At 49.4% G+C, this 25625-nt stretch overlaps 2 protein-coding genes and 1 long non-coding RNA gene across 22 annotated transcripts in view; 1 reads left to right on the forward strand and 2 right to left on the reverse strand.

The window, feature by feature from the left end:
* Window positions 1–418: 418 nt before the first annotated feature.
* MYL9 (myosin light chain 9) lies at window positions 419–7568 on the reverse strand. 2 transcript variants are annotated; one of them, XM_045444698.1, is made up of 4 exons: window positions 7232–7568; window positions 3880–4089; window positions 1959–2120; window positions 419–1108 (listed from the first exon to the last, which is right to left on the reverse strand). In XM_045444698.1, the coding sequence occupies exons 2-4, from the start codon at window positions 4061–4063 to the stop codon at window positions 936–938; spliced, it is 519 nt and encodes a 172-aa protein (XP_045300654.1). In that variant the 5' UTR covers window positions 4064–4089; window positions 7232–7568; the 3' UTR covers window positions 419–935. The 2 variants fall into 2 exon arrangements, with proteins under 2 accessions (XP_045300654.1, XP_045300655.1); XM_045444699.1 differs by lacking the exon at window positions 1959–2120 and having other exon boundaries at window positions 7232–7362.
* A 9495-nt stretch (window positions 7569–17063) lies between these two features.
* DLGAP4 (DLG associated protein 4) overlaps window positions 17064–25625 on the reverse strand; it is a 199590-nt gene continuing 191028 nt past the window's right edge. For 17 of the 19 annotated variants that reach the window (XM_045444702.1, XM_045444704.1, XM_045444700.1 and 14 more), the window contains 3 exons: window positions 20722–20813; window positions 19663–19818; window positions 17064–18879 (listed from right to left, as the gene is read on the reverse strand). In XM_045444702.1, the coding sequence (XP_045300658.1) occupies window positions 18661–18879; window positions 19663–19818; window positions 20722–20813 (467 nt within the window). In that variant the 3' untranslated portion in view covers window positions 17064–18660. Of the gene's footprint in view, window positions 18891–19591; window positions 19819–20721; window positions 20814–25625 lie in introns of all 19 variants that reach the window. The other 2 variants (XM_045444705.1, XM_045444708.1) reach the window with 2 other exon arrangements.
* Window positions 19812–20468, forward strand: LOC123580267. The gene is made up of 2 exons (XR_006703214.1): window positions 19812–20173; window positions 20263–20468. It is a non-coding gene; the product is annotated as an uncharacterized LOC123580267 (long non-coding RNA).

Below are 25625 nucleotides of genomic sequence, written 5' to 3' on the forward strand. Positions count from 1 at the left end.
AAACCCATTCATTCCCACCTTAACCTCGGAGCTACTGGGATGCACTCTTCTCACTGTTCCTGAAGCCTTCCTGTTCTTCCAGGACCATCTGGCTTTCCAGGAACATTGAGGTGTCCCTGGCGATCCAGGCTATAGTCCTGAAGACTGGGCGACCTTGACCCCTGACCTCCTGGTGCCCCTGAGATATGCTGTGGTGATTCCTGTGGGTCCTCCCCACTCAGGCCTCTCCTTCCCAGAAGGACTGTTTCCCTCAGCACCTCTGTCTGCTCCCCACTCTGGTCTGGTCTCAGCTGAGTCTTTCCCTGGCCAGGGGAAGGTAGGGGTCTGGGCAGCCACTGGGGACAGGAGAGGGCAGGAGGGTGTTTAGGGATTAGGAGCTCCTTTATTTCACCCCAGCAGCAGACACACAGACCCAAAGCAGTGCTCAGACTTCTATTAGAGATTCTGCCTCCCCTGGATCAAATATCCAGTTTACATGCATCTTCTGGATCACACTCCTGGTGGGGTGGGCTGTGTTCTGGTGGCTGGGCAGGGCACAAAGAAGGGGTCTGGAATCCTGTCCTCAGAGAAGGGACCTTGGTGAGGTTTGTGTTTGTGGCAGTGGCTGGGAAAGAGCTGTCTTGTCCTACATGGGGGTGCATGTGAAGTTGTGTCCCAGACAGGACACGGGGCTTGTCCTGCGGGGAAAAGCCCATGAGGCCCAGCTCTCTAGGAGATGGTCCTCTTTCGGAGGGTCACAGTGCAACACCTGCCTCATGTTGGCTGTGTGCCCCCTGCCTGGCACTGCATGCTCTCAGCCTGTTCCTCCACTGTGAGCTGGGCCCCTAACCCCTCAGAGGGAGGATCCCCTGAGAGGGTCCTGTGGGGTCACGGGCATGGAGCTGGTGTACAGTGAGGGTGGGGAGCAGGTGAGTGGGATAGGGGCCTGGGGCAGCCTAATCGTCCTTGTCCTTGGCCCCATGCTTGAGGATGCGGGTGAACTCCACATAGTTGAAGTTGCCTTTCTTATCAATGGGTGCCTCTCGGTACATCTCGTCCACTTCTTCATCTGTGAAGCGGTCGCCCATGGTGGTAAGCAGCTCCCGTAGGTGGTCCTCGTGAATAAAACCTGGGGGCAGGGCCAGGGTCTGTGAGACAAGGACTCAAGCTGGGACATGCCCAATACCCCTACCCCGAACCCCAGTCCTTGCAGACCTTGTAGTGGGGGAAGGACCAGGAAAAGACACAGCTCTGGCCTCCAGCCAGTTCAAGCTTCCCAGAGCCCCAGAGGGAGGGTTCTATGTGTTTCTGTAGGGTACTTGGGGCTGTAAGTATGGGGGGCTGGGTATGTCTCACTTTAAGAGCATGAGCCCTAGAGTTCCACTGCCTGTTTGCATGCTCCTCCCCCTTCTTCCTGGCTGCGCGACCATGAGCAAGTTCTTAAACCTCTCTGTGCCTGTTTGACCTGGAAATCGGGGATGAAAATATGCCGCCACCCTGGTAGGGGATTATGAAGGTAGTGAGGAAAATGTGAATGTACTTGGGCCTGTGGCCCCTGAGAAACTACTGAAGTCACCGCTGCCAGCATCATCCTGGCCTGTGTCTGGGACAAACTATTTGTGGGACGCAATCCCTTTGGAAGATTTGAGGATGGGGGCTGGTTTTTGTACCTTGTTGGCCAGAAGGGCCTAGAATGATTTAGTTTCTGGGAAAGTCTAAAGTGGGGGCAGTGTGCTGGGCCAACAGGTGAACTCAAGAAGTGGGATGTCTTGGTGGTTGTGTGGGCTCCCTTAGCATTTGGGGGAAGAGAACAAGAACAGGGCATCGTTTGGCCGTGGAAACCAGCAGATGCGGGATTTCCATTCTGGCCTTCGAGGACAAGTCCCAGCCCAGCCCAGCCCCACCTGCATCCCCGTGGGCACCCTGGGTGAAGTGCTCAGACCCGGCCCTGTCTAGGCCTCCACCTGGAGGCTGCTGACCTGAGGCCTCCTCGTCGAAGCAGGCGAAGGCATTTCGGATCACATCCTCAGGATCTGTGCCGTTCAGCTTCTCCCCAAACATGGTGAGAAACATGGTGAAGTTGATGGGCCCCGGGGCCTCGCTCATCATGCCCTCAAGGTACTCATCTGTGGGGTTCTTCCCTGTGGCAGAGGGACATTTGTGCCTGCTGTCACTGCCCTGTCCCCGCCCACCTCCCTGTCCCCTCCCTTCATGGCCTGTTTGAGTCCCATAGGCAGGAGATAATACATTTTGTAAATTGCACAGCATCTTGCTGGAGCAGCCCGCTTTCTGACTGCTCCCTCCCCTGGGCTCTCCAGGCTGCCCTGGCCAGCTTCCACCTCTGGTCTAATATCCGTGACCTCTTAAGTGTAGGAGTCACCATTTGCTGACTGTCCATGGTGTCTGCTGCCCCACATGCCTGACTGCTTTAACTTTCATCATGTTGTGAGGTCAGCATACTCACCCCAACTTCACAGGTGTGGGACCTGAAACACAGAGGTGAGGCCACTTATCTAAGATCACACAGCAAGTAAGGAGTGGAGCCAGCATTGGAACCCAATCAGCTAGACCGCAGATTTCAGGCACAGTGTTGAAAATGGTTAAACCAGTGAACTGTGGTGTCACAAAGACTGGAGTCTGAATCCCAGTTTTGTGCCTTGGTTTCCCCTGCATCTTAGAATTGTGAAATAGCACCAGTGGTTGTAAAATCATACAGAACAATTGGCACAGCCCCATACTCAAATCAACTGCTGGGTTCAAATCCCAGCTGTACTACGTAGTAGCTGTGTGATCTCAGGCAAATTATTTACCCTCTCTGAACCTCTGTTTCCTCATTTATAAAGTGGGAATGATAATCACATCTACCCAGTAGGATTGCTTTGAGAATTAAGATACATGCACAGCTTCTTCTTATTTTATTATCTGCTGCTCTTATTTTTAAACTGGAGGATGATGTTCTTAACCAGAAGGCCAGGACTGACCTGTGGCCCACTGACATGAGCTACAAATAGGAATGCAGGTTTTTCTGGGTAGATGGCCCACGAGGGGGCAGTGTCTGATGTCAACAACCCTCCAACTCAGGGTTGCCCAGTCCTCTCCCCAGACACCCTGGGCATGTGTGTATACAAGGGCCACAGTCACCATTGCACAGGAAGGGAAATGGGCTCAGAGCAGGGCTGCCCAGCTGTGAGGGGCAATGCCAGGGGCTAACTCAGGTCTGTCTCTCCCCAGAGCTTGGGGCTTGACCTCCACAGGCTGCCTCTTCCACTGCCAGAGGCTTCCTGTCTTCCCCAGCCAGTGTCTGACCTAGATGCTCTCACCTGGATAAAGGAGGTGCCAGGAACTGATGCTGAGAGTAGTGTTTGTGGCTAGCACATGGGAGGGATGTGAGGGCAGGGCCACAGACTAGGGAGGTAGTATCTGGAGGCTTGGCCTCTGGGTGTTAGTTTCCCCATCTGAGCAGTGGTGAATAGGTTCCTGAGGAAGTCGCTGGAGTCAGAGAGGCTCTAAGAGCCTGACATGGGTGACTTCTAAACAAGGGGAGGCACTTGGCTTCAGTTTCCCCATCTGTACGCTGGAAAGTCTGTGTAGTTAAAACTTTCTTTAGTTGCTGATCCTTTGCTTTAAATGAAGTGATACCAGGCACCCCTACCACACATTTGCCTGAGGCAGCACTGCTCTAGAGTGAGCCTGTCTGGGTTCAGATCCAATGTCGAACTGCTCTGTGCCTCAGTTTCCCTGTCTGTTAAATGGAGAAAGTAATGGCATCTGCTCTCCAGGGTGGGTACCACATGTCACTACATGGGACGTACTCTATAATGACGAGCAGCCCCACTGCCTGCCTCAGATGCAACCCTTGCGGGGCCCCCTTAGACCCCAGCCACCCCCATCCCTGCTCACCCAGCGAGGCCAGCATGTCATGCAAGTCCTCCTTGTCAATGAAGCCATCTCGGTTCTGGTCAATCATATTGAAGGCCTCCTTAAACTCCTGGATCTGGGACTGGTCAAACATCGCGAAGACATTAGATGTGGCCCGCTGTGGCCGCTTCTTGGTGGTTTTGGCCTTGGCTCGCTTGCTGGACATCTTGGCTTCTGGTGGGTGGGGCTTCCCTGCAGGAAGTGGGTGTCAGGGGAAGAGCTTATGAGCCTGGGCCAGAGAATCTTCTTGCCTACCCTAGACGGGCTGTCAGTGCTTGGGCCTGGCATTCAAGGCCTCCCATAGGCTTGGGGCTCCTGTCATCCAGCTCATCACAAAAGCAGACAGGTATGGGCTCTATGTGATCATAAACAACTTCTCTACCTCTCCCAGTGAATTTCTTCATCTGGGAATGGGGACATGAGGAATGCCCAGCAGTAGGGAATCATCGACTTAGTGCCTGAGAAGCCACTGGAATGGTGCCAGGCACAGAATAAGCTATTTTTGCTGTGGCTGTTTGGGTAAGATTGGGTTTGTTGCCAACCTGTCCTTGCTTTATCTCTTTTAATCCTTAATAGCATTTACACTCTCCATCTCTCTCCCTCCAAGTGACAAGGTGGGTTGAAATGTGGGAGGTTGTGAGGCTCCCTGCCAGCTCCTCTGCCCCTGGCAGTATGGAGCTGGATCTGTGGCCCTGCATTCTTGACATTCTTGTCCTCTCCTCCCCCTCCTCCTCCTTCCTCCTCCCTATCCCTCTGTTCTGGACGTTCTGGAAGGCCTATGCTCTGGGCAGTGTTCTCTCCCCCAACTTGCCCACACTTGATCAGCCCCTTGGGTGGATGATAGACCTGATTTGGGCCCTACTCCTTATTCTTACTGCTCAGTGCTTAATAGGGGCATGAGGCTTCCCCAGGCTGAGAGCCCCAGCTTCTTGTCACTCTTGTTTAGACCTGGCCTCCTAGCCTCTAGCTAGTCTCTCCCATCCCATGTAGATCCAGACCTGTACCACCTATCACTTCACCTTGAAGCCCTTGAAGGTTCTTGCCTCACTCCAGAACAAGTCTGGGCCCCTGAGTCTGGCATTCAGGGTCCTGTGTGAACCCCTCCAACCCTTGTCTGACTGAGCATGGCACCCCTCACTGTGTCCCTCTTGCCATCCATGACCCAGCCATGCTGGACCTCTGGATGTTCCCCAGACACCCTCAGACTTTCCTCCTTAGTCCTTCCCACTGAACGCCCTTCCTTTTCCAGTCTAGTTCTTGAGACACCTCCTTGGGGAGCAGGTCCCTGACCCTTGCTTTGACAGTAAGCACCTAGAGGTCTCTCTCTCCCTCCCCTGATGTACTAATAGGCTAATAGATGCTTGTTTAATTAATGCTGTGATGGCAACTGCAGCCAGTCTACTTCTCCCACTGTACAGATGGGGAAACTGAGGCAAAGCACAGTGCTCTTTCCCTCAACCCTTGTCATGGCTCATGGGGACTGTGCCCCTGAAGACCTAGTGCTATGTGCCCCGCAGCTGGGGCTCAGTACTTAGGACCACTGCCTGCCTCTCTCCTCTGCCCTGAGCCCTTGGTCCAGGGCCTGCCTCCAGAAAGCCTTCTCTGCCTGTTTTTAGCCCCAAGTTGTGTGGTTATGAATGCCCCTCAAGCTGTCTGTTGGCCTCTATCCCATGCCCCTGTTCCAGTCATCTCAGACTTTGGTCTTTGAGATCTTAAATGCTGAGCAGGGATCCTGGCCAGCCCCAGCCCTTCCCCAGGACCACAGCCATCTGTAGTAATGACAGACTGCTGCTGTGTTCCGCTGGACTGACACACCTGGCCCTGGGTGTTTCTCACAGGGTACAGGGTGGGTAGACAGAAGCCCTTCTCACCCATTAGCTGGGCGGGAGTGAGATGGTGGCATCAGCAGGGCTTTAGTGCTCTGAGGGGCCCAGTCCTTCCTGAAGCCCTCTGTTTTCTGGGAACTTTGACTCACAGAACCCATAGAAAGCCAACAAGTAACCCAGTCATGAGATGCTGTGATGGTTATCATCACTGTTGCCATGGCCCTCCTGTCTGCAAAGATCTATGCAGATGGAGCTGGGAGGAGAGAGGAAGCCATGGCCAGAGGTAGGAATGGCTGAGATCTCACCCACTGCTGTGATACTGGCTGGGCCCTTCTGTCTCTGTGGCTTCCCCTTCCTCATCTATCCAGCACTGAGCTTTAGGGTTTGTCTATCCCAGCAATCTTGGGAAGCAGGGTGAGGTCCCCCCCCCCCCCGCCCCCGCCACTGTGCAGTTTAAGAACTAATGCCCAAGAAGGGAAGTGTTGTGCCCATGAGGGGGGTAGAGCCCAACAGACAGCCAGGATGCTTGGGCTAGGCTTGGGTCAGTGGGTGATAATGGCCAGCCCTTGGTGCCCTTGATGACTGAACACAGAAGGAAACACATACCCTAAGAGGCTCCTGGTGGTGGGCCTACTACAGCTGAGGGCTCTGTGTGACTAGAGGCGGTTTATAGGCTTGGTTGAGGAAACGGGGTCAGGGACAGGCTAGTCCCTTAGCCCTGGAACCTGCTCCTGGGGGTCCTAGACCCCAGGGAATCAGATATAACTGGTATTTGGACTGGCTGCAACTAGGTGACATCTCCCTCCTTCTGGTGCCTGTGTCCTCCATTATCTCTTGGTTCCTATGGCTGGTGGTGCCAGATGCCTTGCTAGTAAATTCACCTCCTCCCTGGCTGAGTGATCTGACTCCTTCCTCAGAGCAGGTAGAAAGCTGGGGAGGACCAGCAGGGATTGAGGTCCCCTGGCCCAGGTCCCTGTCTGGCTCCGGAGCCCTTTGACAGACCCTTCCCACCCAACAGGCACAGTTGGACAGATGGCCTAGTGCATGGAAGTCTCAAGTGCTCTCACACAGCATTGGTGTGTGTGGGGTGGGATTACCCTTATCTCATCCCTCTCTCCTGCCCCAGGAGATAGGGGAGAGGACACGGATGCTCTGGAGGGGGTCTCAAGGAGCCTGTCTGTGACACACATGGGTTTTCTGGGGCAGGGAACACAGGTGACCACAACTCCCTCCCCTTCTGGGCACCCCAGAGCTCTGGGCTTGGCGTCTGAAACTCCACTGCAAATGGGAAGGGCCTGGACAGTGTTCCCTCACCAAAGGAGCACCGGTTCCCAGAGCCTAGAACAGTCTCCCTGCTGCCCAGCCCCGCCAGAGTCCGGTCTGACCCGCAACTCACAGCCTCAGCCCCATGACGGTTGTCCTTGCCGAGATCCTCGGCGTCCCTGTCCGTGGGGCCTCACATCGCCTACCCTAGCCCCCCCCCCCCCCCCCGCGGCCGCGGCTCCCACCTGGTGCGAAGAAGGTGCTCGCTCTCCGTGCTGAGCAAGTGCGGGGCGCGGGCCGTCGGGTCCGGCTCCGGGCTCGGTGGGCGGGGCGGCACCGGCCTTACAAGGCAGAAGAATGTGTGCGCGGAGGGGCGGGGCAGGGCGGCGCACCCGCGAGGCCTTATTTGGCCTTGACTCACGGGCGGGCGGGAGGCGGTACGACTTCCCAGAGCGGGCTGGGGACGTGACGCCCGGAGGAGATGCGGGGGAACGGTGGCCCCCTCTCCCCTGATTGTCACGGGAGGGGGATTTATTTGGGCCGTCCCTTCCTTCCTAGTGAGACTGGCAGAAGGACATCCAGGATCTTCAGTTCTGAGATCCTACCCCCAACTTTCCCCCAAAGGCCCCGCTGCCCGGCCCATTCCCGTGGGAGGGCTTCCTTCCACCAAACCAAGTATGGCTTTTTTCCCAGTCTGAAAGAAGAGGCGTATCAGATGGTCCCCAACATCCTCACATGAAAAGGTCACCAGTCAGGCTCCGCTGGTGTGGGGGCTTCACCTGGGGATTAGGACTGCAACGGAATAGTCGACCTCATCCACATCACTCCCCTTTCAGGCTGTCCTCAGTTTCCTGTAAAATAGGAGGGTGGTGATGAAGATTCAGTGAAAAGAGTGGCAAAAAAGAGCCAGGCAGCATCCTGGGAGCCAGCGATAAGGGCAGGGGCTGGGGGAGCATGGGTTCCTCCTCAAAGCCTCAGGGAGGCAGCACCCCTTACCCACACTTGTTGGCCTTAGTGAAAGGATGGCGTCTGAGAGGACAGACCCATCCCCTCCCCCATGGTGCATCATGTCCTGCACATCATTCTGACCCCTGAAGGAACACCCTCCCCACCTGGACTCAAGCCCAGCTTTTTCTGCCCCTCATCCTTTTTGAATGTTTTATTTATGGGGCTCCTGGGTGGCATAGTCGGTTAAGCGTCCGACTTTGGCTCAGGTCATGATCTCACGGTCTATGAGTTCGAGCCCCACATCGGGCTCTGTGCTGACAGCTCAGAGTCTGGAGCCTGCTTCCGATTCTGTGTCTCCCTCTCTCTCTGCCCCTCCCCTGCTCACGCTGTGTCTCTCTCTCACAAAAATAAATGAACATTAAATGTTTTATTTACTTTCAAAAGAAAGCACAAGCAGGGGAGTGGCAGAAAGAGAGAGAGGGAGACACAGAATCGGAAGCAGGCTCCAGGCTCTGAGCTGTCAGCACAGAGCCCGACGTGGGGCTCAAACCCATAAACCGTGAAATCACGACCTGAGCTGAAGTTGGATGGTCAACTGGCTGAGCCACCCAGGCGCCCCTCTCTTGGCCCTATTTTATTTTATTTTTAATTTTTTAACGTTTATTTATTTTTGAGACAGAGAGAGACAGAGCATGAATGAGGGAGGGGCAGAGAGAGAGGGAGACACAGAATCAGAAACAGGCTCCAGGCTCTGAGCCATCAGCCCAGAGCCCGACGCGGGGCTCGAACTCACGGACCGCGAGATTGTGACCTGAGCTGAGGTCGGACGCTTAACCGACTGCGCCACCCAGGCGCCCTCTTGGCCCTATTTTAAACCAACACAGACATTCCTGGGGAACCTTCCAACACCTAGTTACTTATTCTGTAAATATTAACTGACACCTTATTACCTGCCAGGCACTGTGCTGGGTGCTAGGGAAATAGCAGTGAACTAAAGTAATCACACTGGGGAGACATTTGTTCTTGTGGAGTGAACGAGTAGCTGCTACATACATGACCTGGAGAGAGAAATGAGGTCCCTGAAGGAGAATAAAGCAGAGGGACCGGAGAGAGAAAGAAACAGGCAGGAAGGGGGGATACCTCCTGGGAAGTGACATTTGGGCCAACTTACAACGGTAACAGAGTGAACCATACCCAGTGAGTGTTGGAGGCAGGTAGGGGGATTTTGCCCAGCTCTGCTCTAGGAGCAGCCAGAGGCAAGTGTGAGTGTGAAGAGGGGGTGGTGGGTAAGGGGTGGGAGATGAGGTCTGAGAAGCAGTGGGGACCTAGACCTAGCCTGGGGCTCCTTGTAGGCCACCATGAGACATCAGAGTTCTGAGCAGAAGGGTGACATGATCTGGCTTATGTTTTAACTGAATCCCTGTGGGTGAGACCAGTGAGGAGCTTTTCAGCGAGATGATGTGCTCAGACTAGCGTGGTAGCTGGGGAGAAGGGGTGGGGTTCTGGAGATTTTTGAAGTTGCATCCAATAGGATTTACACATGGATTGGAATGTGTGTGGAAGAGTCAAAGATGACTCCCAAGGGTTTTGGTTTGAGGGAGAGGGAGCTGCCACTTAATCAGACGGGTTGGCTATGGAAGGAGCAGGTTTGGGAAGAGATGAGAGTTTTGTTTTGGATCTCTTAATTTTTTTAAACTATTAACTTTGAAATGATTTCAGATTTAGAATAAAGTCATAAGAACTATACAAAGAGGTCACCCAGACTCTCCAATTGTTAATATTTGTCTTTATAATACTCTTTTCTGTGTGTGTGTATGTGTGTCCCTGCCCTCTGCTAGCATCATTTGAGAGTAACTTGCACGCACCATGACCTTTTACCTGGAGATACTTCAGTGAGTATCTCCTAAAAAGGAGATTCTTTTCCATATCCATAGCACATTTATCAACATCAGGAAAATTTTAACAGTGATTCAATCCTGTTATCTGATTTACAATCCATAGTCAAGTTTTGTCAATGATCCCAACAATGTCCTACAGGGAAATTTTTTTTCTGGTCCAGGAGCCAATCCAGTGTGTGTGTGTGTGTGTGTGTGTGTGTGTGTGTTAAAAATAAATAAAAATAACCATTTTAACCATTTGAAAATGTATAGTTGAGTGGCATTAAGTATAATCACACTGTTGTGCAAGTTTCACCACCATCCATCCAGAACGCTTTCATCCTCCCCACCTGAGATTCCACACCCATTAAACGCTGACTCCCTATTCTCTTCCCTCAGCCACTGGGCACCCACCATTCTATTTTCTGTCTCTGCATTTGACTATTCTAGGTGCCTCATGTAAGTGGAATCATTCAGTATTTGTCCTTTTGTGACTGGCTCATTTCTCTTAGCATAATGTCTTCAATTTTCATCCATCTTATAGCATCTGTCAGAATTTTCTTCCTTTTTAAGGCTGAATAATATTCCATTGCATAGAGAGACCACATTTTTCTTTTCCGTTCATCTTTATGGGCATTTGGGTTATTTATACTTTTTGCCCATCATGAATAGTGCTGCTGTGAACATTGGTGCACATATTTGTGTGTGTGTGTGTGTGTGTGTGTGTGTGTTTTCACTTTTTTGGATCTATATCTGAGAGTGGAATTGCTGGGTTGATAACTATGTTTACATTTTGAGGGACTGTTTTCAACAAGGTCACACCATTTCACATACCCCTGTTTCCCCACCACCTCACCAATACTTGTCTTCCAGCCATCCTGGTGGGTGTGAAGTGGTAGCTCATTGTGGTTTTGATTAGCATTTCCCTGATGACATGCTGTGTTGAGCATCTTTTCATGTGCTTATTGGACATTTGTATATCTTCTTTGGAGAAATGGTTATTCAGATATTTGCTCACAAATCTGGTTGTTTGCTTTTTGTTGTTGGGTTGCAAAGGTCATTTATGTATTCTGGCTATCACACCCTTAGCAGATATATGACTTGTAAATGTATTTTCCTATTCTGTGGGTTATCTTTTCATTTTCTTGATATTTTCAAAAAGCACAAATGTTATTAACTTTGAGAAGTTTATCTGTTGTTTTTTTTTTTCTTTGGTTTCTTGTGCCTTTGGCATTCTAGCCAAGAAACCATTGCTGAATCCAAGGTCATGAGGGTTTATACCTGTGTGCTTTATTCTAAGCATTTTATGGTGTTCACTCTTAAGTTTAGGTCTCTAATCCACTTGGAGTATATTTTGTGTGTGGGGTGAGGTAACGGTGCAACTTTGTTCATTTGCACTTGGCTGTCCAATTGTTCTAGCACGCCTTGTTAAGATTGTTCTTTCCCCATTGAAGTTCTTGGCACCCTTGTTGAAAATCAGTTCCTTAAATGTGTGTGTTTCTCTCTGGACTCTAAATTCTATTTCATTGATAGATTTGTCTGTCCTTCTGCCAGCACCACACAATCTTGATTTCTATAGTTTTGTAGTAAGTTTTGAAATCAGGAAATGTGTCATACAGCTTTGTTCTTCCTTTTCAAGATTGCTTTGGCTTTTTAGAGTCTCTTGCATTTTCATATGAATTTTAAGATCGGCTTTCAATTTCTGCATAAAAGGTAGGGGGGGTGGTTGATAAAAATTGTTGAATTTGTATTACCAGTACCATAATGGAGTATTACCACCTTAATATGAAGTCTTCAGATCCATGAATGTGAAATGTCTTTTCCTTTATTTCGATCTTTCAGAATTTCTCTTCATGATGTTTTGTAGTTTTCACTGTACAAGGGTTATGCTTTTTCTGTTCAACTTAATCCTAAGTATTTTATTATTTTTGATGGTATTGTAGATGGAATTGTTTCCTTAAGTTTATTTTTAGAGTGTTCCCTATACTTGGACTGTTTACAACACTTTTGACACCTAATGTGTGGGTATTTTCTCTATACCAACCAATTCTCCAGTTTTCTGGACACCAACTGGGTGTTCAACAATTCAGTTCAATTTTGACTCTGACTACCTGGAGTTAGTGTCAGACTCCATAGGTTTAAGGGCTCAATCCCACAAGATTGCTGTCATATCTGATGCCATATGCAAATATTAGGTCTCCAGGTTACCCACATTTCTGTCTGATTAGCTATAAACTGGGGGTTCCTGCATCCTCCCACAAGGATAAATAATTTGCTAGAATTCACAGAACTCAGGAAGACTTACTGTTACTGGCTTACTGTAAAGGATACAACTCAGGAACAACCAAATGGCAGGAGGTACATACAGCAAGGTGGGGGTGGGGAAAGCTTCCACACCCTCTCCAGGCATGCCATCATCCCAGCCAACCCAAGCTCTCCAAACCCTGTTGCGTAGGGGTTTTGTTGGAGGCTTCCTTACACAGGCATGATTAAATCATTGGCTGTTGATTGACTCAATCTCCATCCCTTCTTCCCTCCCTGGAGGTTGGGGAAGTGAGGTTGAAAGTCCAAGTCCTCTAATCATTCCCTGGTCTCCCTGTCAGTCAGACCCTACCTTGAAGCTTCCTAGGGGTCCCCAACCACCAGTCTTCTAATTAGCATGAGAAGACCCTTCATCATCTCAGAGATTCCCAAGGGTTTTAGGAGCTATGTGCCAGGAAACAGGGACAAATACTGAATATCTGTTTTTTATTGTATCTTAGTAGAAATACAGTTGGTTTTTGTGTATTGATCTTATTTCCAGGAACATGGCTGAACTCATTTATGAGTTCTTTTATGGATGCTTTAGGATTTCCTATATGAAACATTATGTTATCTGCAAATAGAGATAGTGCAGCTTCTTTCTTCCCAATCCAGATGCCATTCATTCATTAGTTAATTCATCCTTTCGCCTAATTGCCCTGGTTGGGGGCAACATTGCCCTCCTCTACAGTGTTGAACAGAAGAAGAAGAAGTAAAGTGGGTGTCCTTGTCTTGTTCTTGATCTTAGGAGAGAAGCTCAGTCTTTCACCATTAAATATGATGTCAGCTGTGGATTTTTCTTGGATGCCCTTTATCAGCTTGGAGAAGTTCAATTCTGGCTTTTTGTATCATGAAAGGGTGTTGGGTTTTGTCAAGTGCTTTTTATGCATCTTTTGAGATGTCTTTCATCTCTTTCAATGTGGAACTGTTCCTTACCTTTTGCTTTTCATGACATTAACATTTTTGGAGAGTCCAGGCCAGTTACTTGGTGCTCTCTCATGATTAGCTTCAAGTTAGGGATTTTTGACAGGAATATCACAGAAATGATGTTATGCCCTTCTCAGTGTGTCTTATCAGGAGATGTATGATGTTAATTTTTCCCCTCATTGACAATAAGTTTGGCCATCTAGCTAAGGTAGTGTCTGCCAGCTTTATTCATCAGGAAGTTACCATTTTTCCCTTTTGTAATCAGTATGTTCATTAATAAGTAATTTGTGGGGTGCTCATTGGAGAACGAATATTCTATTCCTCATCAAACTGTCACCCATGACTTTTAACACCCACTGGTGATTCAGTTGTTGTTATGATGGTTGCTGAGTGGCAACTTTCTGACCCTTCTTACTCCCTTTACTAGTTGGTGGACATGTTCATTTTGATAGCACCTGTTAGACATCACAGTGGAGATGTGAGTGGGAAGTGTGGAGTTCAAGGAAATGTACAGGTTGCAGATTCAGATGTGGGAGTTGTCAGTCTAAAGAAAGTTGAAGGCATTAGCGGCTGAGGACCCCCAAGGGCCTAGGTTTCCTGTTAAGGTTTGGGTGCTGCAGACATGTTCCAGAGACAAACCCTGATGCTGGCTGAGTCACTATGGTACCATGGCCCCCTGGAGGCTGGGACAGGGGACCCCTGTCTCATGGGAAGCTGGGTTCTGTGGAAGGAAATGTTCCTGCTCCATTCAAAGTTGGTGAAAGCCCTACTACTTAACCTGGCATTCAAGGCCCCTGCCCAAGCTGCAGCAGCCTCACACTTTTGCCTCTGTGCTTATTGTGCCTTTCTCTGCCACAGCTTGGAGAACTCCTACTCATCCTTCAAAGCCCAGCTCAAATTATTATCTTCTCTGTGAAGTCCCACCTCTCCTTCCCCCAACAAGGGGGGAAAAATATTTAGGAAGTAATAGTTCTTGAAGCTCCCCTCTGTGTTAGGCACTGGAGCTGGTGAAAAAACTCGATTCCTGCCCTCGGGGAGCCTACTGTCTGCTGGTAGAGACAGATATTCACTTAAAATCATATGGCTGGAAGTATCACATCAGTGACAGAAACAAAGAAGGAAAAGTGAAGTGGCTCTTGTGCTCCAAGTCTAGAGCAGGGGTTTTGCATCAACCTGGCCTGGCCCAGGTACTGTGGGAGGGTTTCCCTGAGGAACTGCCAACTGGCCTGAGGGCTGAGGAAGGAGTAAATGTTCACCGCATTTGTGGGGAGCCATGGCTCTTCCTGAAAGGCCTGAGGTGAGGCTGGAGGACAGAGCTCAGGATGGGATCTCATGGGAGGTGCAGCTGGAAAGGGGGGCAGGGGCCTCTGAGGCCAAGGCGAAGAGGCTGGATTTTCTCCTGCTGGCACTGGGCAGGCTGCAAAGGCTTCTGAGCAGAGAGGGTGACTTCTGGAGCTAGTGGAGGCAGGATTTTTATAAAGGTCCTCTGGCTGCCTTAAGGGGGGGCAGTAGGAGCCACAGTGAGTTTTCAGATCAGGCAGGTTCCGAAGCTCAGGAGACACAACTTCATTCTACATTTCTCTTAGAAACTCCATTCTGGTGATGGTTGTAGGAATGTTTCTCAATTGGTCTGAGGATCCTCACCAGCACTTACCTGTGCTGGTGTCCACATGGTTCCTGGCTGGCAGGCCACTGGTGGCAATGGCTTTGTCCTGCTGTCCTGGCCATAAGACCTCTGAACCCAGTGCTGCCCCAGGCTGCAGCTGGGCATTCCCTTCTGCTCTCAGGCCATTGGTAGGGAATACACAAGGCTTGGGAACTCACGACCCTGGCAGAGTAGGGAGTCCGGAAGGGGATCTGTGGCCCTAAGTGTGGTTCTCAGGGACCCAGAGTCGGTGCACAGGCTCCCTGCTCCCTCTGAGTCTTCCCCAGCACCATCCCACAGTCTGCAGTCCCTTGATCCGTTCTGTTCCCTCAAGGACGGGGCTTTGGAAATGCAGAGGCTGAGGATTCATTCCCTGCTTCTCTGGGAAGCTGCTGTTGGTCTTTCCCTAAAGTGACAGATGATTCTGTGATGGAAGCACAGAGAATGGGATATCATCGTAGCCATATTCTTGTTCAGACCGTTTAATCTGAACCCAGTCATGAGAACATATAAATTCAGATCATGCAACAATCTGCAAGTTACTTGGACATGTAAAAGACGTCAGTGTCGTGAAAAACAAAAAAGTAGGGAAACTATTTCTGATTCAGATTCTTCTGACTTAAGAGTCATGATAACTGAAAGCAGTGAATGATCCTTAAGTGGATCCTGGGTGGGTACAAAGGAAGAGGCATAGACGACATTATTGGGGCATTTGGAGTGTGGCTGTGCTTTGGTATTAATGTCTGGGCCCTGCGCCGTCTCCTGGGTAAGGAGGGGTGCACGTGGACCACTCCTTTGTTAAGTTAGAGAGTAACGATGGTATTTTGTGGTCGTGCAGGAATGTCCTTATTCTCAGGAGTTGCCTGGCGTGTTTGGGGGTAAAGTATGGTGTATGCAACTTACTTTCAAACGGCTCCAGGGGAGAGGGGGGGATGTTTGTATGTACCTGTGAGGGATGATGCAAATACGGCAAAAGTTGACTAGGTGTTTGTTATATAATTCTTCCAACTGGTTGGGGGTTCCCCCACTGTGGTGACAGCAGGGCTGGGAGTGGAGGCCCATATTCTGCACCCCAGGTGCTTCCCTCTCGCTGTGCTCTGCTATAGGGAGTGCAGGATCCCTGCCAGAGACCCTGATCCAACCCTTAAGGCCTCTCCCCTGCTGTAGCAGAAACACTCAGGCCCTGAGGGTAAAGGTCCATGCTCGTCTTCTCAGGCCTGTCAGGAGTAGAGCTGGGCTGCTAGCTGGACAGTGGCCCTCAAGTCCAGCCTGGCCACCTCTTGTGTTCGCTCACCTCTGAATGTCTGACTCAGTGCCCAGGGCAACCTGAAACCTCTTCACTTACCCTTCTAGTCACCCCCCAGCCAGGTCTCAGAACAGTGTAGGGCCAGGGAGGCTCCAGCCCCAGGACGTCATGAGAGCCACCCACAGTCAGCAGGTGCTCAGCCACCACTAACAGGATCCAGAGATGAGGGCATGCTGCTCTGAGTGCAGGGGTCTGGCCCACAGGGTGGGATGAGTTCTGGAGGGGCCCCACAGAGGCAGCCTGAACAAAGCTCCTGGGAGGGCAGTTCTGTGCATCCAGAGCCAGGGGTCACTGCCTCTTAGCTGGGTGGGGCCAAGTGAGGAGGCCAGGTGTCTGAAGCTCAGCTTGGCCCAAGAACTTCCTAAAAGGCATGTTCTTACCACTGGGCGTTGGTGGTGAACGTTCTTCTGCCCAGAAGGCACTTTCCCCAGGTTCGACATCCCCCAAAGCAAGTGAATAGCCACTGTCCTCCTGGGCTCTATCAGAGTGCTCCTGCCCAGACAGTTTGGTGGCTCTGTCACAGCTTCCCACAGCCTCCTGGCCTTGCTTTTCTGCCACCTGTTGGAGACTTGAACTCACATGGGATTTGTTCAGTGTCTTGCTCTCCCCAACTAGAGCATGAATTCTGTGACTGACTGCCAGGCCCTGGCCTGGGAGAGCAGGTGCTCAGGAAGTGCGATCAGTGCCTTTAACTGTCAGGGGGAGGTAGCGGCTGGGGGTGCCACGCACCCCGTCCTGGGAGCTATGCAAGCCAAGCTGGGACTGTGTTGTGGGTGAGGGCAGCCTATCGTGGCTCTCACGTAGAAACTATGAGTTAAAGTACTTGTTTCTTACAGGAAGCAGGTTAAAGTAGATGCTGTGCATTTTTCAGGTGAGGGAATGGAGAGCTGTTCTCTTGCCCAGGGCCATGACCTGGGTTGTGCTAGAGCTGGAATTCCGGTTTACGCTCAGGTCCGCCTGTCTCTGAGAGTTGCCATGTGGAAGGGGGCCTGGCTCAGTCTCTTCGGGAGTCCACTTCACCCACCTCACCCCAACCTGGCCCATCCCGCTGCAAGAACACCATGAGCCCTTGGTACACGTTACCTCATTTATTCTCACAACATGCCTGTGAGGTAGGGAGGGGCAGGGACTGTCCCCATTTTACAGAGGAGGAAGTTGAGGCACACAGAGGTCAAGTGACTTGCACAGACGGCGGCCAAGCTGGAATGGGGCCCCAGAGCAGGCCCTCAGTTCACCCGGGGCCCCTGCAGCAAGTGCCAGACACGAGGACGTCTCTAATGCCAGCTCTGTCTCCATGGTAGAGAGCAGCCCTCCTCGTGCACTGAGCTCGCTGAGGGCTGGGCCTCCCCCTCGCCCTGCCTGCCCCCAACCCTGCAGGCCCAGGCCATTGCAGCTCAGGGCTCATGACACCCTGGGAGTGGGGCTGGGGGGCAGGGAGAGAGAAGGAATATTGGGGTAAAAAAAACAAAAAAACAAAAAACAAAACCCCAGAAAACTCAAGAGGCTGGGCAGATGGGCCCACGGCAGGGGGCAGGTGGGAGACCAAAAAAAGGCCGCTTACACACAAGGTATATATTTTTACACACACTTGTACACACACCTAGATATAGTACATGTAAAAATATATGCTATTCACACACCCGCCTCCTGCCAGGTGCCCCGAGAGCCAGCGGCGGCGCTGGTGGGCATGGGTGAGCAGAGGGGCGTTTGTTAAATATACACTCTAAGGTCTATGTGCATATGTACACATACGTACAGACGCAGCCGCCCGCCCCTCAGGTACTGTACACAGGCTTGGCCAGGGACAGACAGCCCCTGGAAAATGGGGTTCCTCTCTCGAGCGTCCCCTGCAAGTCACTCTGAATCAAACATTTTACTGAAGGAAGAGGGGGTTGGTGAGAAGAAAAAGGCGGGAGTCTGGAGTGTGATAACTGTGGCTTTTATCTCATTTTTTCCCCAAAGACTTCAACCCTCCTCCCCTTCTCGGAGAGGCGAGGACCCCTGTCCCCTTGCCTGGGGCTGGCTGCTTCTGCTGTGGGGAGCCTGTACCTGCGTGTGCACGTGAGTGTGTGTGAGCACTTGGGCAGGGGTGCGTATCCACCTCTGTCCTCTGGGCTCTCAACCACAAACAGGGCTGAGAACCAGCAAGCCAACAGCTAGGACGGTGACCCCTGTGTGGGCTCTGAAGGGAAAAGAGAAAAACGTAAGAATGAAAACTGCAAGGTCAGAGCAGGGTGGCTGGAGGAGAAGGAAGGACATGGCAGGGGCCCCAGGCTGTCCTCGGACTGTCCTCGTCTTGTAAACAAGCTAGTGCGAGTCCCCGTTAGATAGAACAAGTAAAAAGACCGCAGTCCGGAGGCTGGGCCAGGAGTTGCCGAGGTCCGTCTACCTAGTCCACCGCGGCCAGCAAGAGGGGGAAAAACGTTTTATAGTTTCGTATTTTTGTTGACTTTCTTTTGTATGAAGTCTTCATAAACCTAAAGCTGGAAGGGACCCAAAAAAGCCAAATCGTGAGCCCTTGTATGTGTCAATTTGAAAGTTGGCTCAGGGTCTCTGGACAAAATAACCATCCTAAAGGTTGAGAAAATTGTGTTCCATTCACATTTAGTTTGTGTTTTTTGTTTTTGTTTTTTTAATGACTTAAAATTGTTTGCTTCCCGCTTCCTGGTCTCAGAGTCGGGTCTGGGCCTCAGGGACGTAAATCTCGATGCTGTCCGCACTCTCTGTGGCTGAGTTCTGCCGCACAGAAGCTGCCCGCTTGGCTGCCAGGAGTCTCTTGCGGGCCTCCTGACGCTGCTTGTCCCCGGCATCGGAGGCCTTGTCACGGCTCACTGCCGGCTTGGATTTAGCTGGCTTCTTTGGGACTGGAGGGGGTGGTTTCTTCTCTTCCTTTAGTGAGACAGTGAGGAGGGAAGAAAAATAAAATAAAGGTGCACCTTTTGTGTGGCGCTACCACCCGCTATATTGCCGGCAGTTGGAGTCTCCACCCCAGCCTCCCCACATCGGGCACAAGCAACACACATTTGGAATCAGAAAGCCACAAGAAGCGATGATAGTGGGAATAGCACAAGGCATAGGAGCAGAAAGCAAGCTTAGAATCCTACAGTGAGTGTTCTGGCAGGAAGGGATGGAGAGATCACCTGTTCCCACCCTTGCATTGAACCATTGACAGCCTGAGTCACATGGCTGGAGATGGGCTTTAAGTTTAGAGCCTCTGACTCCCAGGCCACATTTCACATGCTTTTCTAGGGATCAGAACTCACAAGGGCCACAGTCCAATAACCACAGGGGTCACTGGGTGCCACAGTTTTACAGAAGGAAGCCTGTACCTCCGGAAAGAGGCTGGCCCCAGGAGGACTGTTTTTCTGCCTCCAAAGTTCCAACAGCCACATCTATGCTAGCGCTCTGGGCTGTGGCACATGTCTCTTAGGAGCCCCATTTCTTAACATGCAGGGTGGGATGGCATGCTTCAGGGGGCGGCTTCCACTACACAGAGCGAGCGGCATGCTGGACGAGAGCCGAGCATGGACCCCGCGCACTGATGGACGTGAGCCCCCAGCTCAAAGACGACACACGGAGAAGGGAGCCAAGCAGCACTGACCGATGTGGGCAGCGTTATTGCCGACCAGGAATTTGTCCCTGGACTTCCCCTCCGCACTGCTCCATGCTCACCTTCCTCTTCTCGGGGGTTTCCACCAGCTGCCAGCTGTTGGCCTTGAGGTGGTAGAGTTCATCAAACTTCATGCTGATGTCCTCGATGGACAGCTGTAGCAGGTCCCAGAACCCTGCCAGGTCCTGGGCTGTTGGACGCGGGTTGGCTTCAGGGTTCTGTGGGGGAGATGGGGATCAGTGGGGCAAACGAGGCAGAGGCCTGTCCTGCACCCCACCCCAAGTACCCCACCCTTGCCAGCCCTGGTTAGGGTCTCTTGAGGCCTAGTCGTGCTCTGCTGTTCTCAGGGTCAGTATCTATATGAGGGAAGGAAGCCATTTCCTGCTCACTGCCAGATCTGATGGTGCAGATCTTTGAGAGAAAGAGTCCCATCATGAGAGCAGGCCCGGCACATACATGGGACTGAGGCCTCCATGTTCCCAATGTATGCCAGGCAGAAAACTGTTCTGTAAAAGAAGAAGTTCCTGGCCCTGGTCTTACAGTGAGGCAGGGAGAAGTCAGGATCACTGCCAGGTGGGTATGATTACAGAATCCGCGGGGTTCTCTGGGGACATATTCCTCATGGTGATTGCCCCAGCCAAGTAAGCCCCAAACCCTTGCAGGTCCGGAGACAAACACTCGCCACTGTCCTCCAGCCCTAGGAGCACACCACCCCTGGCCGTCTGGAGAGGCTTCCACAGGAAAAGCTACCCTCCTGAGAGATAAGATTGAAAGAAAAAGCAAACCACCAAGCCTCGTGGTGGTATGTCTTTAGTTCTTACCCATCTTCTTAGAGGATGTTTAATATAAATAAATCAATGCTAAGAGATTTTTAAGTTTCATGTGGCTCTTTTCACAGAGGGTTCACTTTTCTATTTCAAGAAGTAGTAGAAATTTGGAAGGACCATCCCTGGCCCTTCCCTTGTTCTGGGCACGGACACTTGTCACCAGCACCTTCTCCGTATTAGGGAGGAGGTGAGAGGCTTGGGGGTGGAGGAGGAGGGGGGGCTAATCCAGCTGGACAGCTGGCGGGCAGCCGGTGGCTGGCAGCCCTGCAGTGGAGGAGGAAGAACCACACTCACCAGGTTTTGCTCACAGAGGCCCCGGAACTGCTGGAATTTCTGGGACATCAGTAGCTGGGCACTGCCCACAGCACTAAGGACTTTCCCTAAAACTGAGAAAGAGAAGGTGGAGAAAGACTGAGCAGAGCACAGGGGTTGCTGGGGTAGAAGGCAGGATCAGGGTTGTTGCTTTTATTCCCCTCCCCACCACCTTAGGATATCAGTCATCATTTGGTGAATGCCATCTTCATTTTATTCACACATGAAGCTCTCATGGCAAAAAAATGCAAGCAATACAGATAAAGCGAACCCCATCCCCTAGTTCCTAAGGATATTTTATGGCAATAAATTTGAAAACTGAGTTTAAAGGGAAAAAATTTCCAGGAAAACATGAATTATCACAGAATCAAGAAACAGAAAATCTTATTACACCAAAGCTGTTTTTAAAAAACTGAGTAAGTTAAAAGTCTTCCCAGAAAAACGAACCAAGCTAAACTATGCAGTTTTACAGGTGTCATTTTACAAAACCTTCAAGGAACAGATAATCCTGGTGTTATATATTCAGACTGTTCCAGAGAGTAAATAAACACAGGAAATGACACCGCTAATTTCAGGAGCCCTAAGAACAGACAGGACATGCCAAAAATAGACTGCTTTTGTTCTGAACATAAAGGTAAAAGTCTTGAATAAAATATAAGCAAATAGAATCTTAACAGGAGAGTTAACCAGGAAGTGTTCAGCCCAGGAACATAAGATTGGTCTTTTAGTGTGACTTCTAGTTTTAAAGTTGTGGCACAGGGGAGCCTGGATGGCTCAGTTGGTTGAGCGTCTGACTCATGATTTCAGCTCAGGTTCGTGAGTTTGAGCCTCGCACCGGGCTCTCTACTGACAGTGCAGAGCCTGCTTGGGATTCTTTCCCCTCCCTCCCCTACTCACTCTGTCTCTGAAAATAAACTAAAAAAAAAAAAAAAAAAAAAAGTAAAAAAAAAAAGCTGTGGCCTAAAGAGAGCACTACTTCCCAACCCCCCGCAGAATCACTGCAATGCAAAACAGAGTAAAGAGCAAACAGAAATCCAGCGTTCCTCTGACAGAACTCTGCAGCACTGGGTGTGAAGTAGGCTGCCTGCCCCACCTGTGATAGTAGCCCCAGGAGGAGGACTGTAAGGATTGCAAGTCTAGATAAAGATGGCAGTTTTGAGAAGCCAATAATCTCTTATTTGAAATTTAAAAAGGGGGTATGGACTGCGGCAAGAGCTTTCCCGAACCTGGTCCAGCACCAAGGGGTGGGGGGCTCTGCACTGTAAGCAGTCCGGTCACTGCCAGGGGAGAAGACAAGGCTGAAGATGGCACCCATCCCTGTGCCTTCGGAGCTCCTGCTGGTGTGGTCCCTCTCCCACGGTGATCTACTTACAGGAGCTCATTATGGAAGAATTTTGCCTCATTAGGAAAGCAGTAACTTAAAAGGAGCTGAACAGATATAGGAACAGCAAATGGCACAGGAACATTCACCAGAAAGTTCTTGCTAGAAAACGAAAAGCTTGACATTTATCCATGGATATGTAAACCGGTAGCTGAAGGCAGGGATGGAGGTGCTCTGAAAAGAGATATAAGACAATGGAAGGAGATAAAACCTGAGGTCTGGACTAGTGCAAGAGAAAAATCAGGCCATCACACAAACAAGGACCACTTGGGAAGCAGCACAAAGAATAAACCCTGCTGCCAGCCAATCAGGACTAGGAGAGGGAACAGGAGCCAAAGGCTCCTGGTGCGAAACACTCAAACTGCTTGATGACAAAACAAGATGTCTTTTTAAATGAATAGCTAAGCCGCTGGGAATAAACTGAGCCACTCCCACCTCCCACTCAAGGCAGGTGGTAGAGACGTTTGGTCTACAGTAGAGTAGGAATAAAAGGGAAAGATTCTCCGGAGAATTCCCAACCATAAGACTGCACTTGGGTACCTCATTTTCTAAGAAATAAAAGAAGCAACTAAATATGAAAAAGAAGAGACTATTTACAAAGTGACTAAGAGCCATGGAAAAGAATGAGGACCACAGGGTACTTCTGTTAGCTCTGCCAGAAGGGAGCAGACGGAATGGAAGAGAAGACACATTCAAAGAGATTGTAATTTAGGATTTTCCAGAAATGGCTACTGACACCTGACAGAGTCAGGAAGCCAAATGAATCCCAAGCAAATTCACATTTATAGTAAAATGGAAGACACCGGGGGGGGGGGGGGGGGGGGGGGAAGCAGCCAAAGGAATCTTTCTGCTAAAGAAATGAATTAAACAGCAAATTTCTTGACTATAACAATGGAAAATTATTGACTGAGTTTTTCTGGGTGCAGAAATTCTGTCATTCCAGAATGAGTGTGGATGGGAAAGAACAGTCTCTTCCACAGAGTGCTGGGAGAACTATCCACAAGCAAAAGAATGAAGTTGGACCCTTAAGAATGAATCTAAGAGCTAAACTATAAAACTCTTAGATAAAAAGACTCTTAGATTGGGAAGTAGTTTAAGACACCAAAAGCACAGGCAACAAAAGATAAATTTGGCTTCACTAAAACTAAAAACTTTTATGCATCAAAGGATGCCATGAAGAAAGTGTGATGACATCCCAAAGAATGGGCAAATTACTTGCAAATTACATATCTAACAAAGGGCTAATATCCAGACAACATAAAGAACTCCTACAACTCAACAAAAAAGTAATCCAACTAAAAAGGAGCAAGGCCTTGAATAGACAGTGTATCTTTCTCCAAAGATACACAAATGGTCAGTAGCATCCTCAACATCATCAGTTATTAGGGAACTGCAAACCAAAACCATAAGATACCACGATTATAAAACAAAAAACCAAAACCCCGAAAAAACAAATGTTGGCAAAGATGTGGGGAGACTGGAACCCTTGTGCATTGCTGGTGGGAATGTGAACCAGCGCAGCTGCTGTGGTCTGGCTGTTTCTCAGAAAGTTAAACATCGAATTACCATATAACTAAAAAATCCCACTCGTAGGTATGTACCCCCAAAGAACTGAAAACAGCCTTAAACAGATACCTGTATGCCAGTATTCACACAGCATTATTCACAGTAGTCAGAGGTGGAAGCAACCCAAGTAGATGAATGGATACTATGGTATATTTGTACAATGGAATATTAGCCATAAAAAGGAATGAAGTTCTGATATATAAACCTCATGTTTAAAGACAAACAAAAAGGGGCATGTGGGTGGCCCAGTTATTTGAGCGTTTGACTCGGTTTCGGCTCAGGTCATGATCTCTGCACTGACTGGTGTGGAGCTTGCCTGGGATCCTCTCTCTCCCTCTCTGCACCTCCCCTGCTTGCTTCCCTCCCTCTCTCTCTCTCTCTCTCTCCAAACAAATAAAATAGGGACACCTGGCTGACTCAGTTGGTGGACCATGTGACCCTTGATGTTGAGGTTGTGAGTTCAAGTCCCACAATGAGCATTGAGTTTACTTAAAAAACAAAAACATAAATGTCTAAGTAACCCACTGGTCAAAGAAATCGCAGTGGAAGTTGGAATATTACATATCCTAACTTGTTAGATATGGCTAATGTAGTACTTAAAGGGAAATCCGTAGGCTTCAAAACAGATTTTTTAAAAGGACTGGGAAAAAAATGAGTTAAATATCCAATTTAAGACATTAATGAAGGAATAATACAATGAACCCAAAGAGAGGAGAAATTTAATAAAATAATAAGCTAACATATAATAAAGGCTTAATAAAATGAGCAAACCCTGCCAGATTGATCAAAATAAAAAGGAGATAGGTACAAATAAGAAGATCAGGAATGGAAAAGGAACTATATAATATAACCTAATAGAAAAGATACATATTTTTAAAAAAGATTTTATTTTTAAGTAATCTCTAAACCCCAACATGGGGCTTGAACTCACAAGCCCAAGATCAAGAGTTGCACACTTTACCAACTGACCCAGCCAGGGGCCCCCGGAAAAAATATTTTTAAAAAGTTCTACAAAACAATGAAATAAAAGATAATTTTGTTCTTAAACAAAGCATATGAATAGACAAATATCTAAAACTTATTTTATGAAGCTAAATAACCTTTGCACTAAAACAGGGCAAGCATAGAAAGGAAAATGACCAGCCAACTTTTCATGAACAAAGTCAAAATTATTAAGTCAGATATTAACAAATCAAGTCCAACAATGTACTAAAATGATAATATATCATTATTCAGCTTAGTTTATTCCGGTAATACAGACTGACCCAACATTAGAAAATTCTAATGACTTCTGATTCTGGCCATGAAAAACCAGTTAGTAGCAGACAAACTGAACCCTCCCACCAAGAACAAGTGAAAAAAAACGACGTAAAATACAAAAAACAAAAAACAAAACCCAGAAAATCTCAAGGCTTTAAAAAATTACCAAAGCAACCATAATCCGAGAGGTTAAGATCGCCCCCAGTGAGAAGGGAAACAATATTCAGGCAACTCTGGCATCAAAATACTGCTTGCACCCTAAGGCATCTCCCAATTTATAAGCAGCATGAAGCTGAGAAGCTAAGAAGCCAAGAAGCCAAGCAGAAAGTGGAGGTTATGAGGCTGAGAAGCTGAGCAGAGCCTGAAGCAGTTTCATGAGGATAGGAAGATCTAAGTTGGAATTTAGAACTACCAAGGCAGACAAGACCTGAGGTCAAGGAAGGTGCATGAAGCTAGTACACAATGCTTCCAGCAATCTTAAGGTGTAAGAGAGACAAAAACTGGAGTTCAGGGTTTGCCAAGAAGGAGTGGCTTGAACATACCACAGGCTCTCTCTGGGATTCCCTGGAGAGTGCACACTAGAATGGGGATAAGTAGAAATAGACTGTCTCAAAACACCTAGCTCTGAAACAGTTCAACTGGGTTAAGTTGGTTTGGCCCTACTCTGCCTTCAAGAAGC

This window comes from Leopardus geoffroyi, chromosome A3 (genome assembly GCF_018350155.1).
Source record: "Leopardus geoffroyi isolate Oge1 chromosome A3, O.geoffroyi_Oge1_pat1.0, whole genome shotgun sequence".
NCBI lineage: Eukaryota > Metazoa > Chordata > Mammalia > Carnivora > Felidae > Leopardus > Leopardus geoffroyi.